At 42.5% G+C, this 20290-nt stretch overlaps 1 protein-coding gene across 1 annotated transcript; it reads left to right on the top strand.

Annotated features, from left to right (window-relative positions):
• The first annotated feature begins 10665 nt into the window (after positions 1 to 10665).
• LOC143888341 (uncharacterized) lies at positions 10666 to 13559 on the top strand. Its single transcript, XM_077392730.1, has 5 exons — positions 10666 to 11016; positions 11098 to 11365; positions 11477 to 11707; positions 11827 to 12446; positions 13287 to 13559. Exons 1-5 carry the CDS (start codon positions 10666 to 10668, stop codon positions 13557 to 13559), a joined length of 1743 nt encoding a protein of 580 aa, XP_077248845.1.
• Positions 13560 to 20290: the final 6731 nt, after the last annotated feature.

The raw sequence follows: 20290 nt of genomic DNA, 5'->3' as shown, positions 1-20290 counted from the left end.
TTGGTGTCCTTGCAACTTCTGTAACAACTCTGGCCACAGGCCTGGTGTAACTGACAGCGTGAACTTCCTTGGGCTCGATTACAGGCCTTTTACCTTCACGAATTTCAGAAGAAACTTTGGCTCTCAAACCCTTTGCTATGGCGTCCTCTGTCTGAGTACCAGTCTTGATCAAGTGGTCAAAGCTCTGATAATGCTGAGGTGCCAAGAAATGAAAGTACTGAGGAGACAAGCTCTTGAGGACTAGCTCTATCTGATCTGCTTCAAACATTCTTTGACTCAGCTGAGCAGACTTACGTCTCCAACGTCTGATAAAGTAGGTAAAGGTCTCCTGAGGACCTTGCTTCAGCTATTTTAGGTCTCTCTTTGTGACCTCAATACCTTCCTCCATCGAGAACTGTTCTATCAGTTTATCAGAAATGTCCTCCATGGTTCTCACCTCTTCCAGTTTCAGCCTTAAAAACCACTTCTTTGCAATTCCCATCAGAGAGATAGGAAACAATTGGGCCATCTGCTCGCGGCTCAGACCATACTGCTGGGAGAGAATGATAAACCATCTCATGTGATTACGCAGACATTCGGTCCCATCATACTTATCATGATCAGGGACTTTGAAGTTTGACGGCAAGGTGACTGTCGAAGACATCATTAACTCAGAAACACCGAACTTCTTGGGCCCTTGCACTTTCATTTGTTCCATCTCTTGAGCTAACTTGCCAAATTTCTCAGACATTTCCTTTTTGAATTTTTAATACATTTCTTTTTCTTTATCGGCCCTTATAGCACAATACTCTGTAGCGTATTGTTCATCATCTAGATCGACCTCAAAAGGTGAGATAACATGCCTATTTAACTCTGGAGATGTAACATGAGGAGGTGGAAGATGGTAAAGGTATTGTTGATGACATAGGGGAATCAAAATGATGAACGAGTCTAGACACTGAGGTAGGTCTAGACCAGGTAAGTATGATTTATGTGTCCTTTTTCGGAGCGATGATTGCTATCTTTCAGAATCTTGATTGGAAGTTAACAAACTAGATTAAATGATTAACAAATGAAATAAAGTAGTTTCCACAAATAGAGGGGAAAGAAAAACAAACCCATTTTGTATTGATTATATTGACAGGTTACAACGCCAGCGATTGGTTACATGGAGAATGATGAAACTATGGATCGCTGATTGTCTATAACATGTATCAAGTAAAAACTCCTTTATTTTCATTAGTAATAAGACCGGGATTACAATCTTTGACTCTAGTTATATTCAAGTAAAACAAATGAAGATAATAAAGAAATGATAATCTCATGCCGAAGGTCCTCAAGGCTCTGCAATCCGAGCTCTTTTGCTTGTGAACTTTTCCGGTAATTCCCCACATCGGACCTTAGATGTTAAGGCAAATCCCTTCTCCACAACCTTATTTCTCCAAGTAGCTACAATGGTCTTGATGAGATTAGGAGTTAGTTTTTCACAAGGAGGAGGTGTTACAGTTCCGGGAGGACATGGATATCCCGTGATCTGATGAAACAAACGGGTTGGTGCATAAATGGTTGACTTTTCTAAACCCATGAGATACACAATGAATACGAGTGAGTGCTAATGATAACTTGTAAGCAAGGATGACTCACAACGAAACTAATTTTTCTCCACATGCTGTAACCAATTACGCCACTCATCAATGGATTGCGGTTGGTTGGCCATTGGTTGCCAGGACGGGAAATCCTTCAGGGTGTACTTGTCGTGGCTTTCTGACATGAAGACAGTGAGTTTTTCACAATGCCACACATATAACAGTTTTACACACCCAAAGAAATTATCATGAACCTCTTGACGAGCAATAAGGTCCAGTCCAGAGAAAGTTTCTGCTAGTATGGTGGGAACAGGATTCATTCCTTCATTGATTTTTTTCACCACAGCTAACAAGGCCAAAGGAGCATTATAAGAATCTCCACGAATGACATAACATGCAAAGACACCAAAAATCAAAGCATTACGCCTACAACTTTGAAAACGGGAGTCAGTAGGGTCGACGTTTTTAGAAAAAAGCTTAATGAGGTCCTGGACTCGCACGCCTGTGTTTGTAAAATATCACAAAGCATCAACCGTGGTATTTTTAAACAATTTGCAGAAAAGGGAATGAAGGTCATCTGGACTCAGATACACCTTCTTTCGGTGTATTTCTCCCCTTTTTTCAAACCCTAACCTATGCAGGAAATCAGACAGAAACCTTAGTTAGCTTGCTTTAAAAGAGAAAAAGTATAGAAGCACTAGGTAGTTCCTTTCGGACGTTGGCACTCCGCCGAATTTCTAAAGGTTCAGAGCGTCTTTTTTCTTATTTATGCCGTTGTTCTGCTGAAATCTCGGCAAACTCGAAGGCAATTCGGCTATACAGTGTTGTTGCACCGCCGATTTCTCCGCAGCCCTGAAGGCCCCTCTCTTCAACACAAGCGCGGTTACGCTGCCCAACTCTCTAAGTGTTAAGAATAAACCCTAAAAAATGTAAATAAGTAATCCATTTACTTTCAGTTATTTACAGCTTTCATTTACAAAATGGATATGGTGGGTTGCATCATTCGTGATGTCAAGCCCCTTTATCTGCCCCTTTGGCATCTAATTTAAGTTAATCTGTGTCGTGAGTAAGTTGGGAAATCAGGCTCTGCCGCAAGCAACTTACAATATCAATCAAGTTAACCATATTTACTTTCTGTTGTGTATTTACGAAATTTATAGGGTGGGTTTCATCATTTGTGGTGTCAAGCCCATCTATATGCCTTTTACTAATTCTAGCACTTTACAACTTTCTGCACAACTAAGGTACGAGGTTGAGATGTCACAAGAGTCATTCCGATACAGCCGAGACTTTGTGGCATAAATCCCTCTGACTTGCTCTTTACTTTCTACAATTTACAACTTTCTGCACAGTAAAGTAGCAGGTGGTGACATCATAGGATCTCGGGTGCACAAATTGCCCCCTGAACTTATGTTATAAACCCTTCTGCTTTACTTTTACTTTCTGTACAGTCATTTTCCGTTTGATTCAAATTAACCAGATCGTAAGTAGTTGCGAGTTCCTTTCGGAGCCGTAAACAACTTACAACACCGATCAGGTTAATTATCACTTATTTTCATTTTCTTGTGTAAATTCACTCCATTTACATTAGGAATTAAGCATAATCTAACAAGGGAAATAAGATCAAATCCTTTTATTTTAAATCCTTCCAAAATGTCAATCTAAGTTAAGAGGCCGGATTAAGCCGGGCGAGAGGGGTGCTTAATTCCTTCTCCAATTGTAACCACAACCCTTACCTGGATATCTGTAAGGACCATGCCTTAAGCAAACAGAGTAAAATATAAGGTTCTAGGCACAGAGCAAAGGAATCCCTTATTACTATTCTTCCAATGAAATTCGAGTCGTTGCTCATTTCCTTGGAAGAATAGACATGGGTCCAAGGCCCTAACCTAGGTGGCAACTCTGAGTTTCTCTAAACTTGCGAAGTTAGGACTATGGTCCCGAGTCCGCAAGTAGCGCAGATCAATTAACACCCCCTATGTAAAACCCGATTGTGGTGATCCCCTGTCGTCCTGCGCAAACACGGGAAATAATCGGCTCCCACAGACTGGCGACTCTGCTAGGGATAATATAAACATGATAATCTTTATCAAGTAGAGCCTGTTATCAAAATGAAAAGGTTGTAGCTCTAGATAGCTAAATTGGCCTTTTTGCCAGAATTTGAAATCAAATAATTTAATTTTTTCTCCTTTCTTAGGTTTATCCTTAACCCGATACAGCCTTCAAGGGTATTCGCAAGCCGCGAACTTTTTCGCAAGTTGTAAATGCTCCAGACAAGCGAAAATAAAACAAGTGTTAGATTTACTTTCCAGTACATATACACTTGCTGTGCCTTTTCTTCAGGGATTGCGAAGAGCCAATGCTCAAAATTGCCGCAAAATTGTTAGAGCCAATGCTCACAATTAAATTACATGAAAATGCCCTGGGAGGCACCTAGGCTACCCCCTTGTTTTCAATTTTTACGCACACACCATGGGAGTTCATCGCTCACTTGCATACCTATTTACCCAGCAGTAAGTAGCCCTTGGAATGGATTCGGTTGTATTTGGGATTTCATCACCCGAGTCTGCTGGTCACGCATCCATTTGAGGTGAAAGCACCACCTCTTTGCACGTTGCCCTTGTGGTAACGTTAAAACAATGTTGTACTAACTTTCCGTTGCGTTCGGACACACTGAACAAGGAATTGCATCTACACATTGGCAAGAGGGACCTTGAAGCCTTCATCCCCTGCATAGCCCAGCATACTAGACACGTAGATATTACCATGTCCTGTCTAAGGACATGCTGAGCTTAGAGGTAAGCAAGCCTACCAGTTACTCTCGAGAGGTGTGAGAGTCATCTAAATAGGGATTCACTAAACCCCAGCCCACGGCGGGCATGTCGAGTGAGTCTAGAAAGATGTCCACGGGTTGCCCCAATTCTTACTAGGGATGTTATTACCCTAGCCCAATGTGCACTTGGTCACAGTTTTCATTTGACCCAAAATTAGTGGTTATGTCTAACCTTTAGTTTTGTCCAGAGTCATGTTTTGCAAACCCATATAATCACATTTCTTGGATAAAGCAAACCTTTGCACGCTGGAAGAATGTCCGTCTTGTGGTTAATGCGCTTAACCAAAAGACACCCTCATTTTGGTCTTATCTCACAGATATTTTATAATCCCTCAATCATTCTTCAAACCAGATTATCTTGGTTTCAGTCTTGTCAGACCTCGTTGTTTCTCTCAAAACAGCAAAGCCCTGTTCAACTAAAGTCTACCCCGTTCAAAACCATCTAGTTTCTCCTTTCAAAGGTTACCTCCCCACACAGAGATATACCTTCCTTGACCCCTCTTGCTGTCAATAGCAACAAAGCTCTGCCCAAAAATCCTTTCAAAGGTTACCTCTCCACAACAGAGATAGACCTTCCTTGACCCCTCTTGCGGTCAATAGCGACAGAGCTCTGCCCAAACATCCTTTCAAAAGGTTACCTCTCCACACAGAGATAGACCTTCCTTGACCCCTCTTGCGGTCACTGACAGCGAAGCTCTACCCAAATTCAACCCATCTTCTGGCATGAAGATTGCCTTAAACCATTCGTCGTGGTTGCTATACTCAAGCCCTGCTCTAATCCTATTTAGTCTTTTCATAGCATTAGACTCATTTCCGACCATCTCATAATGACAAATAAAGACAAAACTCTGTCACATTTGTCTTCAAATCCTCTCAATGAAATACCCATTTCTTAGTCCATTACGTTCAAAATGTCAGGTTTCTATAAATATATCTTCTCGTCAGAGGATATTCCCATTCAACTCTTTGTCGTAACCCAAGTATCGGACCTCTGTCCGTGTATCGTCATCAGATCACGATTAGAGCTATATCTAAACCCTGTTTGAGTTCAACCTCTAAGCAATGTCTCCCAATTCTCAAATCGCCAGGGCAGACGTTGCTCTCCATCCCTTTCCAGTTTAGGATCCGTCTGAAAAATTTGTAAAATTACAAAAAGAAAACGAACTAACAAAAATATAAAAAACAAATGCTTTTCCTTTGATTTACCATATTTTGGTTCTCTTTCTTCTGTGTAGATAGATCACGAACCATCAGGAAGAATTGGATGATTGGATCCACAACTTCTACAATGTCGAGAGTTTCGATTTCAGTCATTGGTTCACCAATCACTTTGAGCAGTACTTTCCTTTGCTTTCGTCTGTCCAGGTTGATTGGAATCTCCTCTGAGCAGCCAACCAATTTTTGGACAAAGATAATCATGTTTTTCGATTTGGCCTAGAGGAAATCTGCCCCACCCATGAGGAATTATGCACCCTACTAGGAGTACTTGAAGATGGACCCACTGTCATACCTCTCGATAGGCCAGGATATGTCCGGCAAGTCATGAAGCACTTTTGCTTCCAAGGGAAAAACCCCTCTGACTTCATGACTTCAGAGGGAGTTCTTGTTAACCAGTTAATTGAGGCTTTTTCTTCAGTTCAAGATATCGATGATCTCACTTACCAAGCAGCTCGTTACAAGGCTCTCTTATTCTGTGTTTATGCTAAATATCTCACTAGACAGGAATTTGACGAAGCTTCCTTTCACATTCTCAGCATACTAGATCAGGTTCCCGACAGAGCAAATCCAGTACCCATCATCTTAGTAGAAATTTTGAATGAATTGGACATAAGTCGAGATTATCCCAATCGTCAGTTTACAGGCTTTCCTATCCTCCTTTATATTTGGCTCTGTCTGAAGCTTTACATTGCTTCCCCAGGTTCCTGATTAGATGTCTCGGTATATAACTTCCACAATTGGCACCATTTCCCGCACTCTAAAACGGTATCTGGCTGGCATGCATGGATGTCTGGCCTAAAAGTTGAAAATATCTATTGGAAGATATATGGGTACTGCCCCAATGTTCTATCTTCGCCAGGATTCTCCTACATTCAGTTTCTTAGCTTGGAAGACACTTCATTTTATATCCTAGGCCACATTATACGGCAATATGGAGCTAGGCAGGAGATTATCGAACCAATCAACCACTTGTATCCTCCGCGAGAGTTTACTAACGAATTTTCTAAGGCTGTTGCCTCAAATTGGAAAAAGAGGGAAACCCTTTCCTCTCATGATCTGGCTTCTTCGCATGTAAATGATGTAGCAACCAACTACTACTCCGAACTTGAAACAAAAATCCTTCTGGCAACTATTTCTCTTGGTCATTGATCTAGCTTGGATAGAAGACAGATAACGCCGTTTTGTTTTTCTTTTCTTTTACCGATTTTGTTTTATAAATTGCCTGTCAAAGGCTGCTGTGTAAAAAAAGAGAGGAAAATGTGAATAAATAAAAAGTATGTGCATAGGTATTGTATCAATCCTTTTATCAGAATTTTTTTTTGTTATCTTCTGCATGGAACATACTATGTCTGCAGAAATGATGTCTGAATGGATACGAAGTTACGTGGAATCAATAAGCTCTTCCCATTTCACCTACTTGACTCATCATGAGTATACCTTTCCTTTCTATGAGTCAATTCAAGTAGATTGAAATCTTTTCAAAGCAGCGACACAATTTGGGATCCCCGGTATCACGTCTTTCGTTTTGGTCTTCCAGAAGTGTGTCCCACTTTTGAAGAATGTTGTACACTTTTGCAGTATATGTAGAATGAACCCATCATCCGCCCCGAGATCAGATATGGGATTAACAGGCTCATGTGTAGTAGGCTCCTTTGTATGCCAAGACAGCACCCTGAGGATTTCATGCCATCAGATGGCCTATACATAAATAGACTCATAGACGCCTACTCCTCAGAAGGAGATCTGCAGGACGCCACGATTCAGCAACGTCGTCGTGAGGCCTATACACTATGCATGTATGCAAACTATCTCATGTGTCAGGAAGACAATCAGTCTCTCTCTCCTTTCTCAATGTTGTAGACCAATTGTCTCTAGATGCCAACCCTGTGCCCACTATTCTGGCTGAAACCTTCAGAGGATTAGACCGAGTTTCTAAACACCCTCACCTTCCTTTCTCAGGATGTCCAACCTTTCTGTATATTTGGCTTTGTCTCAAGCTTCATATAGCAATTCCCCGTCCTCGGACAATCTCTTGCATCTTGAACTTTCAGTCTTAGAAACAAAAGGTTTATTTTAATAGGGAGCCCGAGTGGCATGACTGGTTAGAAACCCGTGACAGTTGTGATATTGCTTGGAGACCCCCAGGTTCTAACTCTTTCACCTGAAGGACCTCCCAAACTGAATATGTTTGTCTCTTAGGTCTAGAATACACCTCTTTCTACATCCCTCACCGAATCATGCTCCAGTTCGGAGCAAAACAACATCCTTGGGAGTCACATGTTTGCTTTTATTTGCCAAAAAGAATCAATTAAAATTTTAGCAGAACTCTTTGCTCAGTTTGGGAAGGCCGTATAATAGTCCCTCTGCGTGAAATCTATGTTCCTCGTGCGGAAAGAATACACCCAGACTACTACTCAGCACTAATTGCGCATGTCGCTCCAGAGACCGAATCTGTGGGTTCTTCTGATGACGTGTAGCCCCCTCTGATACTATTCATTCAGCTCAGAACTGCCAGGCTATGGACTACTTCTATACTGAAGATAACAAGTTTCTTTTTTTTTATCTTTCTTCTTTCTTTTCTTTTTTTGAAATCCTTGTAAAAGAAATAAAGCTAGAAGTCAGGTCAGCACATGCCTTCATGTATAATTGTTGTAAATATTGGTCAGACATATGAATAAACAAAAGTTTTGTTTGTATCTGCCATTTTGTTTGCATAACTCTTCCACCTTGCATGGATAAATTCTAAAACTAGTGTACCTTCCCATCTACAGTTAGAAAGTTTCTTATACTTGAAACCATTGCATCAAAGAAGTCAAAAGCCTGGGCCTGCACCCAAGCTCGTTTAGAAAGGACTTCAGAACCACCTAGTTCTTCAATTTCTACTCCTCTGGTAGCAATTTCAGAACCTTCAAGTCTGTCAATCCCTCTCGCCATCATGGTTGAACCTTCAGATCAATCCCAGATTATCCAAGAACTGCAACAGGCAGTAGCAGAACTCACTCAAAATCTTCGCCATCTCTCAGAGGAGAATGCTGTGTTGAGATCCCCGCTCAGGCTACGGTAATACCTCCTATACCACCTCAACCTATACCTCCTCCTGTTCAAGAAACTGCACCGGCTCAGCCCACTAACCAGTCCACAGCTCACCTTCCGGACCCGTTTTTGGGAGATCAGTATGCATATGAGAATCATCAATTTTCCAAGATTCTAAAACAATGGGAAGATAAGTTTTCCAAGGTCAACCAGGACCTCAAACTTATCAATGTTCAGGGATCAACTAGACTATCTTTTCGAGACGTCTCTTTATTTCCAGATGTACAGCTTCCGGCTAGCTTCAAATGGCATGACATTAGCAAATATGATGTGATTGGTTCTCCTCATAACCATCTCGCTGTATTTGAGAGTATGCCTCTGTCACAGGGTCTTTCCCCAGATCAGTTAGCCCTTGTGTTCCAGATGTCCTTAAAAGGAGTAGCACAGAAATGGCTCATAAGTTTACCTGAACTACCAACTATGGGATGTGAGCGAATCATGAATGAGTTCATTAAGCAGTTCTCCTATGAAGATGGCACTGAGACCTCTCGTCAGGATCTTCAGACCACCAGACAAGAACCCATGGAATCATTCTCCGATTTTGTGAAACGTTGGCGTCATAAGACAGCTCAGATGCTCAAGTGACCCACTGAGGAAGAGCAGATTGACCTGGTGCAGCAGAACCTGACTTTGTCTTTCCATCATCCTATGTCTATCTAGAGTTTCACCAGTCTTAGACAGTTCATCGATACTGGAAACAAAATCGAGGACTCTCTAGCTCGTGGTTGGTTTAGTAAAACTTCCCCTGAACCTAGAACCACTCAACCTAAGAAACCTCCTATATCCAAAGAAGTTAATGAGGCCAAGCCAGCTCTAGAAATCTCTGAAACTCCCTTTCTCTGGTAGCAAAGCAATGCTCCTTCAGGACTTCCTATTGTCAATAGGACACCTCGGGAATTCACTCCCCTACTAGCAACCCCCACCACCATCATAAAATTACTTCTTCAAGCCAAGAAAATATTCCTACTTGCACCCCGTCCACCTCCTAACCCTCTACCCAGAACATGGAACAACAGAAAATACTATGAGTACCATCAAGGTAAAGGGCACCAAACTGATAGATTTCTAGCTTTGAAACATGCTATCCAAGACCTTCTAGACAAAAAATACTTCATCCTCCCGTCTGGGCCAAATGTCAACACCAATCATCTTCCAAATCATAATCCTTTGTCTCCCACTACCAGTGCTATCTTCACCGAATCTCCACAAATCGATTTCTCATCCCTAATTTGCACTATCGAACCCTATCCATGGGGAACCGATAATAATAATTACATACGAGAAATTGGGGAAGAGGAACCATGCCCTCTTACCATTTGCGCAAACTTTGACGAAGAGCGTTATGTCTTGGACCTAGTGGAAGCTGGAATAGACTAGACTCTTTTCGTTTTATCATTAGAAGATCTCAAAAGCAGTAATCATGAGACCTCAGAAGTAGGACATCTCACCAGGGGTGGTAGAAATTACAAACCCCCAGAGCTCAGGACAGACGATCAGGTCGACATTGTCAAACTAAAGGTCATTGGCAGGAGGATCTGAACATCGTCAGGCAGCTTAATAAGACCCTGGCAGATATCTCATTATGGGGGCTATTGATGGTTTCCCTTAAGCACAGAGAGGTCCTCCTCAAAAGCTTGCAGACTTCTCAAGTGTCAAAAGACACTACACCCGACCAACTCACCAATTTGGTTGCAGCAGTCAGAGCCTGTACGGCTCTCTCACTCATTTTCAGACCAAGATCTGACCCTCAAAGGAAAGAACCATTCCAAGCCTGTCATTGTTACTGTGGTATGTAATCAGAAGAAGGTACATACCCTACTCGTGGACAATGGTTCGGCCTTGAACATTTGTCCATTGAGCACGGCCACAGCTATTGGTTTTGGTCCCAGTGACTTCACCCGATCTGATCAAGGCATCATGGCCTATGATAACTCCTGACGAGATATAGTAGGAACTATGTCTACTGCTATCTTTATGGCCGGTGAAACCTTCGATATCGAATTTCTAGTACTTGGCATCAAGTCATCCTTCAACTTGCTGTTAGGACGACCTTGGCTTCACACAGTAAGGGTTGTCCCTTCTTCTCTGCATCAAAAGCTCAAATTCATGAAAGGTAGTAGAGTTATCACAGTTCGAGGTGACGAAGACTTAGAAGTTAGTGCTATCTTATCTGATCCCCATGGCAAGTCAGCCAAATGTAATGTTTACCTCAACGGGTTCCACCTCGATGTCACCAATATCAGTTGGAAACAAGCCAAGAAAGAATTGGTTCCACTCCCATACGATATCATTCCAGTTGTGTCCACTGTGCTCAAAATTAATAGATACATCCCTAGAATGGGATTATGACGATATCAACACGGAGTAGTCCAGTTCGATGATCTGCAGTTTCCCTCCAACATCGGCACTACTGGTTTGGGTTATCGCAACACATATCAGGAGGAACAAGATATGTACCGTAGTCTAGCCCGAAGAAGGTCATACAGAAAAGATGGTGAGGTCATGCCGATGCCAGATATTAGGTTAACCCTGAATGGTCAGTTTTGCAGAGAAGGTGAAGACTTCCTTTACTATGGTTTCCCAGAGTGGTCAATACATCCCATCATGGGTGAGCAAGTTCCTAGGTTTCAGATTTTCTTTGCTACGGGTTGGCCAGGTGAAGCAGATGACATTTGGTGGTGAAAACAGTACAGGCGTGCAGAGACTTTGAAGTTTGATTGGGCAGATTACCTTGAACATGTGCTGATGCGATCAATGTTCTGAGAAGACCCTTTGACAGTCTGCATGATTTGGGAACCCGCTCTGCTGTTCTCTCCTCAAAGTATGATTACCAATGCTGGCAGTTTAGAGCTCTCCAACTGGACAGACACCTTCATCCCATTCCTCACTACAACTACCCCTTCGGATACATATTTCTCATCCTCTGAGTCGGACTCTTCTTCTAATTCTGACTCCTCTTCTGAAAATATTTCAAATGTAAATGAGCTGAACAAGGCAGGTCAGTCAGTTCTTCCGATGTATCTTTTGAATCAATCAAAGAACTTTCTCTGTACTCGCCTTTGTCTCTTGATAATATTAAAACTAATGCTTTAAATAACATCGAACAAACCTCCTCAGACGAGGATGCTGACAAAACTCTCCTCAAGATTAAAAAACTAATCGAACGAAGGGAGCAATGTCGAGCAAAACCATTAGAAGATGAGTTTGAAACTATTAACATAAGCACTGAATCCCTCCCTCAGGAGATTAAGATTGGCAAAACCTTATCCCCTGAAGAGCGTGCAGAATTAATCAAATTGTTAAAAGAATTCAAAAAAGTCTTTGCCTGGTCATACAAGGATATGCCAGGATTAGGTGAGGACATTGTCCAGCATCATATCCTTCTCTACTCGGAATCTAATTCGAAGAAACAAAAGCTAAGAAAGATGAGGCCTGAATGGCTTCTTAAAATCAAAGATGAGGTGACAAACCAGTTGAAAGCAGGATCTCTAGAGGTCATCACATATGCCGAGTGGTTAGCAAACATTGTCCCAGTACCTAAGAAGGATGGAAGAGTGCGTTGCTGCGTCGATTTCAGAGATCTAAATAAAGCTAGTCCAAAGGATGACTTTCCCTTGCACCACATTGACGTTCTCGTCGATAACACGGCATTGACGTTTCTCGGGGTACAACCAAATAAAGATGGCTCCAGAAGACAAGACCAAGACAGCGTTCACTACGCAGCGGGGAACCTATTGGTACAGAGTGATGCCATTCGGTCTCAAAAATACTAGTGCAATGTATCAAAGGGCTGCAACTACCCTCTTTCATGACTTGATTCACAAGAAAGTAGAGGTGTACGTTGATGACATGATTGTCAAAGCCAAGTATAGATCAGACCATGTCCATACTCTGAGAAAATTCTTCGAAAGAATCACAAAATATAAACTCCGACTTAACCCAAACAAGTGTATTTTCAGAGTCACTTCTGGAAAATTACTAGTTTCCTTGTCAGCCACAGAGGTATCAAGGTCAAAGCAATCCAGGAGATGCCGTCTCTGCGAACAGAAAAAGTAATCAGAGGGTTCTTGGGAAAAGTTCAGTATTTAAGCCGTTTCATCACTCAGCTTACCAGTACATGCGAGCCAATCTTCAAGCTTCTGAAGAAAAATGCGTCCAAACAGTGGAACCCTGAATGTCAGCAAGCCTTTGAAAAGATCAAAGAATGTCTGTTATCACCTCCAGTTTTATCAGCAGCAGTCTCTGGGCGGCCATTTCTCCTGTATTTTGCAAACACGGATACGTTTCTCGGATGCATGTTGGCGCAAGAAAATCCAGAGACAAGAAAAGAAATGCCAGTTTATTACCTTAGCAAGAAGATGTTAGATTATGAACTAAATTACACTCAACTAGAGAAAACTTGTCTAGCATTAGTGTGGGCCACTCAAAGGCTTAGACACTACTTGCTATCACAAAGAATCTACCTCGTCTCTCGTATGGATCCGATGAAGTATCTGTTCGAGAAACCAGCCCTGATTGGCAGAACTGCCAGTTGGTTGTTGTTATTATCAGAATTTGACATCACATATGTCACCTAGAAGACTGTTAAAAGCAGAATCATTGAAGAGCAGTTAGTTGATGCACCCACTGAAGATGCGGAATTGAGTCGTGAGTTTCCAGACGAAGGAATCATGACAATTAGAGATGTGCCTAGTCTTACAACATGGACCATGTACTTTGATGGAGCATCCAACTCGAAAGGCAAAGGGGTCGGTATTGTCCTTATTTCACCTCGAGATGAGCACTTGCCAATCTCTATTAAATTAGACTTTGACTGCACCAACAATGTGGCTGAGTACGAAGCCGCATAGCCGGTCTAGAAGTAGCCCTATCCTTGGAGGTACAAGACCTTGATGTATACAGAGATTCTCTATTAATCATCTGTCAAACAAATGGAAAATGGCTCACCAAAGAGGATTAGTTTGCTCCATATCACACTTACCTTACGAGCCTGATGAAGAGTTTCCACAATATCAGCTTCACCTACATCTCTAGATTGAGAAACAGGTTCGCTGATGCGCTAGCCACTCTTGCGTCTATGGTTGATAACTAGGTTGGGGTTAAGGTCCGTCCTTTGGCAGTAAAATGACATGTCATCCCGGCACACATACACATGGTTCAGATAGCAGCCAGATGTCCAGATGGGAAATCTTGGTATTTCGATATCAAAAATCTTATCTCCGGTAGGGGACACCCCCCATAAGCCTCTTTAAAGGAAAGAAGAGTGTTACAGAAACTGGCATCCAGGTATGTCATTTGTGGAGGAGACCTATACCACAGGTCATTTGATGGAGTCCAGCTCCTTTGTGTTGATGAAGATAGAGCTGCAGAAATTTTAGAAGATGTTCACTTTGGTGTCTGTGGTCCTCATATGAATGGCAAAATGTTAGCATGGAAGATCCTTCGTCTTGGTTACTTCTGGACTACCCTCAAAGCAGATTGCTTTTATGTTTGTCAAAACATGTCACTTATGTCAGATCCATGCTAACCTGATACATCTGCTGCCGTCGGAGCTTCACTTGCTCACATCTCTGTGGCCATTCTCAGTCTGGGGTATTGACATCATTGGTAAGATCTCTCCCAAGTCATCCAGTGGGCACGAATACATACTTGTCAAAGTCGAGTACTTCACTAAATGGATCAAAGCACAGTCGTACACTTCAATATCATCTGCATCAGTCGCAAAATTCATCAGGGCCAAAATCATATGTAGATATGGAGTCCCTCACGAGATGATATCGGACAATGGTTCACATTTCAAGAGAGAAGTAGCATCGTTGTGTGCAGAATTCAGAATCAAACACCATAAGTCTTCTCCATACAGACCTCAGATTAATGGTGCTGTCGAAGCAGCTAATAAGAATATCAAGACTATTCTTCGAAAAATGACCCGATCATACAAAGATTGGTCGAGTAAACTCCCGTTCGCACTTTGGGCATACCGAACGTCTGTCCGCACATCTACTGGAGCCACTCCTTATTCACTCACATATGGCATGGAAGCTGTCCTGCCCATCGAGTTGAAAATCCTGTCACTCAGAATCCTGATGGAAAGCGATCTACCAGAATCTGAATGGGCTCGTATTCGTCATCAAGAGTTGTGTATGATGGATGAGAAAAGGTTGAAAGCAGCGTACCATGTACAAGGCTATCAGTGCAGAGTAGAAAGAGCTTTCAATAAGAAGGTTCGAATCCGTGAACTCAGAGAAGGGGATATGGTGCTTAGGGAATGTTGAGCTTCTATCTTCGATCCACGAGGAAAGTTTAGACCTAACTGGTCTGGCCCCTACGTCGTTGATGAAATCTTGCCCGGAAAAGCCGTCAGACTTCTTGACCAAAACGGGGATAGAATTCCTGAACCCACTAACCTCGATCAATTAAAAAGATATTACTCTTAGAAACAAATCAAAATTCAAACTACGCAGACCTGATCCCATCCTCTTTGAGGTACGTAGGCAACCTGACAAACCCAGGTTCGGTCACCCTTTTGGCACAGCCCAAACAGAACCCATCACATTACCTCTTTTGATCCTTTTTCCCATAGAAAAGCCTCAAACTACGCGGACCTGATCCCAACCCTTCTTTGGGGTACGTAGGCAACTTGATCATCCCGGGTCCGGTCACCATTGGTTAAACCTATAAACCTTTTCAATATCCCCACAAATCTCCAAAATGTCTAGAACAATAAGATCTGAAGATCCGCTAAGTTAAAAACCTGAAAGGGCAGCTTAGGCAAAAATTAGGATAATCATAACTTTAGGAACACAACCTGAAACTTTGTTCCTAGCAAAAATTAAGGTATAAATGGTCCGTCAAGTTGAAAATCCGCAAAGGATGACTTGATTGTTGGCAGGGAATATCTTCGGAATGACCAGTCAGAGATTTCTCTGGTCCAAAACAAGATGAGTTAATACTTCAAACAATCTAAAGGGTCTCTGGACCATGATTAGAAACCAGGGGCAGGGAACACTGCCTATGCGTAAGAACATTTAAACTCATCTATCTAGAGTTTTGACTTACCTAAATAAAACAAAAGCATTTGTTTCATTAAAGTCAAGTCTCCCTCCTTTCCTCCCTACATGGGAATTCAGAAGAAGAAGAAATTTCGTCTTTTCCTCTCAGCTAAATCCTTGCCCAGCTTAGGTAATCATATGTTGAAGAAAGGCACAACAAATTCTTTATCTCAGAAGGTCACGATCTAACTCAACATTTCAAATCTCAGAAGATCAGCTCAGTACCCCGTGTACAGATCTCAAAAGACTAGCTCAGTACCCCGTGTACAGATCTCAAAAGATCAGCTCAGCACCCCGTGTATAGATCTCAGAAGATCAGCTCAGCATCCCATGTACAGATCTTAGAAGGTCAACTCAGTATTCCATATACAGATCAAGATCCAGTTTGGTACTCTGTGTACTGTAAGACCAATGGTTTCCACCTTGGCATTCCCATCTTATTTTGATGATTCCAATACACAAGTGATTTATGATCACTAATGTGTTTGATTGTCTAAGTTGTAGATCACATTGGTGCTAAGATAACATTGCTTGGATTGAGGCCAAGAAGATCTCATTGGACCACATCATGAAGGCCAAAGACATCGAAGTCCAAGACAAATGAAGACTTGAAGAGTCCATTGAAGATCAAAGTTATATTAGATTGTATTAAGATCCAATCCTAGTTTAGGATTTTGAAAGGCATAATTAAGTTAATCTCTCACACCCTAAATATATAAGAGATTGTCCTTGTGGTGTTCGAACACCTTGGAACCCTCATAGCAATCCTATCTTGGTTGAGAATTGGAAGCCCAAAAACAGAAGTGAAAATCTGCTCAACATAGGCTTCTCGGAACTCCGAGAACACTATAACGGCCAGATTTATAGCTGTTGGGAATTTTGCTGGAATTACCACAATGCCATTGAACGGTCATATTTTGGTTTTCCTATATATATGGGCATTCTAAACTTCAAGACAAGGAATCCTAACACTCTTAAACTCCATTTGAACATCCAAAGAGTAAATCAAACTTGATTATGCCTCTCATCCTCTAAAGCTTAGGATTTGGATCATAGGCTCAATTTGTACATCTTCTGCAATTCTTGTAAACCCTTGTGAGGGATTTTTTGTTCTTTCTTTCTTATCAAGAACTTTGTATCGGGCGAGTGTTCGGAGAAGCGTAGCCCACTCTCCGTGGTGAAGATTGCCACCAAGGATAAAGGTAATCGGAATTTGTAATCGGCAGCGATTTTCGCCGAAATTAAGAAGATCACATAGTGAAGCCATCAACGGGTTTGGTTGGTGGAGTGGAGTAGGCCTCGCGTTTTGAGGACCGAACCACTTTAAATCTCGGGTGCACTCTCTCTTGAACTCTTGCTCTTTATTTGCATTGCACCTTTAGATTTAACTTATATGCTTGAATTTCTTTTTGATCTCTTAATCTTCAATTTAGGTTTGAGTTTTCAAAAGATTAAAACTTGTTAGAAACCTAATTAATTTTCACTCCTCATTAGTTTCCAATTAGGGACCACCCTTGGAATTTCATGTACAGCAAAGAAATATTCGAAGGAATGTAACTTTACCATATGTGGCTATCAGCATGTATCTCCTTTGTGTTTGCAATAAAATTGCTACCCTGGTCTCACCTTACATTTTAGCCTTCTCTTGTCTATGGGAATGAATACACTAGGGGCATTTTTGTATTATTAATCACAGAAATATGATTAATAACACAAAAATACATGATCAAATCACTAAGAAACCATGCAAGGGGCATTTTGCATTATTAGCCTCCGCTAATAATGTAAAATGCTCGAAAATCAAAATCAGCTTTTAAAATATTCAAAATCAAGTTATTTTAAGAACTATACTAGGGGCATTTTTGTATAAATATCCATCTAGAATGGATGTCTATTTATACAAAAATTCATTTTTTTCAAGAAGCAACAAACGCGAACAATTGCAGATAAAAGCAAACTAGTCAAAAGTGATCCATATATATATGTCTGATCAATTTCAAAATACATCTCATCCCCAACTGGGGGAATCAAAAAGAGAAAAACATAAACAGAATACACTAATCACTGCTCTGGCGATGATGGATCTCTCGGATCCTACTCTGGACGATCCTGATGTAGGAAGACAAGAGGTGTAGCAGCTGCTCCAGGTTGAGAAACTGAAGAATCTCCTAGCTCTCTAAAACCCATATGAACATCGTCCGAAAGATGATGAAGTGAACTAGATGTCATCGTCATCCCTGTAACGAGTAACCCTCGGATTGAGTCAGGCTCACCCCAAGTAGCTGCGGCTGCTCTGTCACTAGTGCCAATGTATGGCTCTGAAGGAGGAGGCGCATACATGCCCCCAAGACCTACTCCAAACCTCACTCTCGTCGCCCGGACGGTGCTCTGTCTCGCCAGCCTCTTACCTCGCCTGCGATCAGGTGAGGTAGTCTCAGCAATCTCGGGGTCCTCTGGGACATAGTCCTCATCAACCTCATCATCTCTATCGTCGGTACTGTCCCGACCCTCTGCTACAGGCATCTCTGGCTTGTACACCTCCTCTGGCTCAAGGGCCCCCGCCTCTGCCTCCTCCCCCACAAGATATATCAAAACATCAAGATATATCAAATCATAGGTACACGAATTCAATTTCAGAAAAGAGAAGAGCAAATACCTATCTAGTCCGTGGACCCTTGCTCGCAGCCAATCTCTGTCTCAAAATCTCTATCTCATGCTAGAGCTCATCAATGAGATGAGCGTCCTCTTGTTGAGCTGCCACCATCATCTCATTCTTTCCTATCTTCTCACTGGCAAGTGACTGTAGAGTACCCACCATCAGCAACAACTGGTTCGCCTGATTGCGAGGGATCTGATTTGCCAACCAAAATCAAATCAAGTGTGAGCAAAATTCAAATTCTGAAGTTAAAAGCATAATCAAATTTACTTACCCCGGCATAGATCTTCGGAATCGAATATCCAATCTCCCCAGATGGCCGAGTCAGCTCAAACTCCCCTCTCCTATCACAGGAAGGTATCATACAGCCTGGCAGCGGAAAGTACTAAGGAAGTGAAGAAGGACCGCCCCTGAAGAATCGGGTCGAGTACCTCGTCTGCGAGGCGCTCGGACAGAAGCCCTCGGTGCTGCTGGCAGGTGAGGAGCTGCCCTATCCGGAGAAGTGGACGTCGAGGAAGACGCCATCACTGGCTCTTTCCCCATGCTGCGAGTAACAGGTTTCTCTCTCTCTCTGCCACTGGTGCTGTCGAAATAGGCTCTCTAATCACTGGACCACCTCTGGCCGCAACGGCTGTAGCCCTGATAGCGGTGTGAAACTCCCTGTCCTCATCATAAGGCTCCTCTGTGGGCGCAGGAACCTCATGGACATCACATGTCTCCAGATCCTCCTAAAGAAGGAAAAGGTTCGCATCAGATATTGCATTTCAAAATATCAAAGCAGTCTAACAGAAAGAAAAAAAGGAAAGTACAAAAGAATACCTCTCCTAAGGTCAAAGGACCCATCAGCTCAACGGAGGCCCAAGCTCTGTAGTCTCCTGGCGGAAAGTGTCGTCCGGGATGATGAATCCCTCTGTAAGTAGGACCACTCGCTGAGCCTCAGGTAATCAGTCTATGGTCCTCAAACGGCTGGCAGGATCATAGGGGATCCCCTGACTCTCGTGCCCTAGCGACTGTCGGGCAATCCTATCAGGAAGGTAGATGGCTAGTCCCATGTGGCAAACAAACGCAACCGTCCTCCGAGTAATGCTCCTCGCATAGGCATATTCATCACCCATGATATCTGGGTGATCATCCAATGGTCTCCACCTAACCTGCCAAGTCATGAGCCGTGCATCAAATGCATTGAAGATATTTCAAATTAAGAGGATGCAGTACTGAAAATGAAAGCAAATTAAAGTACTCATAGTATCCATCTGAATCCGGTCTATCGCTCGACGAACCTGATCTGCCGAGTATAGAGGACGTGACCCTGTTTCACCCAATGTTCAGTGTCTCTGTGCTGGAAAGAAAACCCTCGTCGGCTCCCTCGGTACATGAGCAAGAAGGTTGAAGCACTCGAAAGCCCATGCCTGTTCAAATTCATCAGAAAGCATTTCAGTTGCTTAAACAGTTCATAACATAAACAATGAATTATAAAGGAGCAGTTGGAATACTTTTAAAATTAAAGAGAGAAGGGATAGAAGCATACCGCCCAAATGTACCAGAGACCACACAGAGAGGGTGATCCATCTCGTGACAAAGCATCCATCTCATGGATCAGATAAGCGTAAGCCGCCCCTCCCCAGTCATACTCCGCGAGCCTGTCAATGTCGCAGATGATGCTCAAGAACTCTCTTTGAACAGTATTCCCTGTGTTGCTAAACAGGGTGCGGCCCAGAAGGCCCATAACGAAGCTCCTCGCCAACTAGAAATAGTAATCATCTCCTGGAACTGCTGGTCTGGCTAGCCAGTGATCTAATCGGTTCATCTGGAGCCTCGGCAAAGAAGCATGTGAAGGTCTACCATCCTGGTCCAGAGGATCATGCTCTGGCAC

Source organism: Tasmannia lanceolata, unplaced genomic scaffold, assembly GCF_043159265.1.
Source record: "Tasmannia lanceolata isolate RefF3 unplaced genomic scaffold, GAP_Taslan_0.1 ptg000002l, whole genome shotgun sequence".
NCBI lineage: Eukaryota > Viridiplantae > Streptophyta > Magnoliopsida > Canellales > Winteraceae > Tasmannia > Tasmannia lanceolata.
Note: the sequence above shows the minus strand (reverse complement) of the source record. Positions and strands in the feature narration are given on the sequence as shown.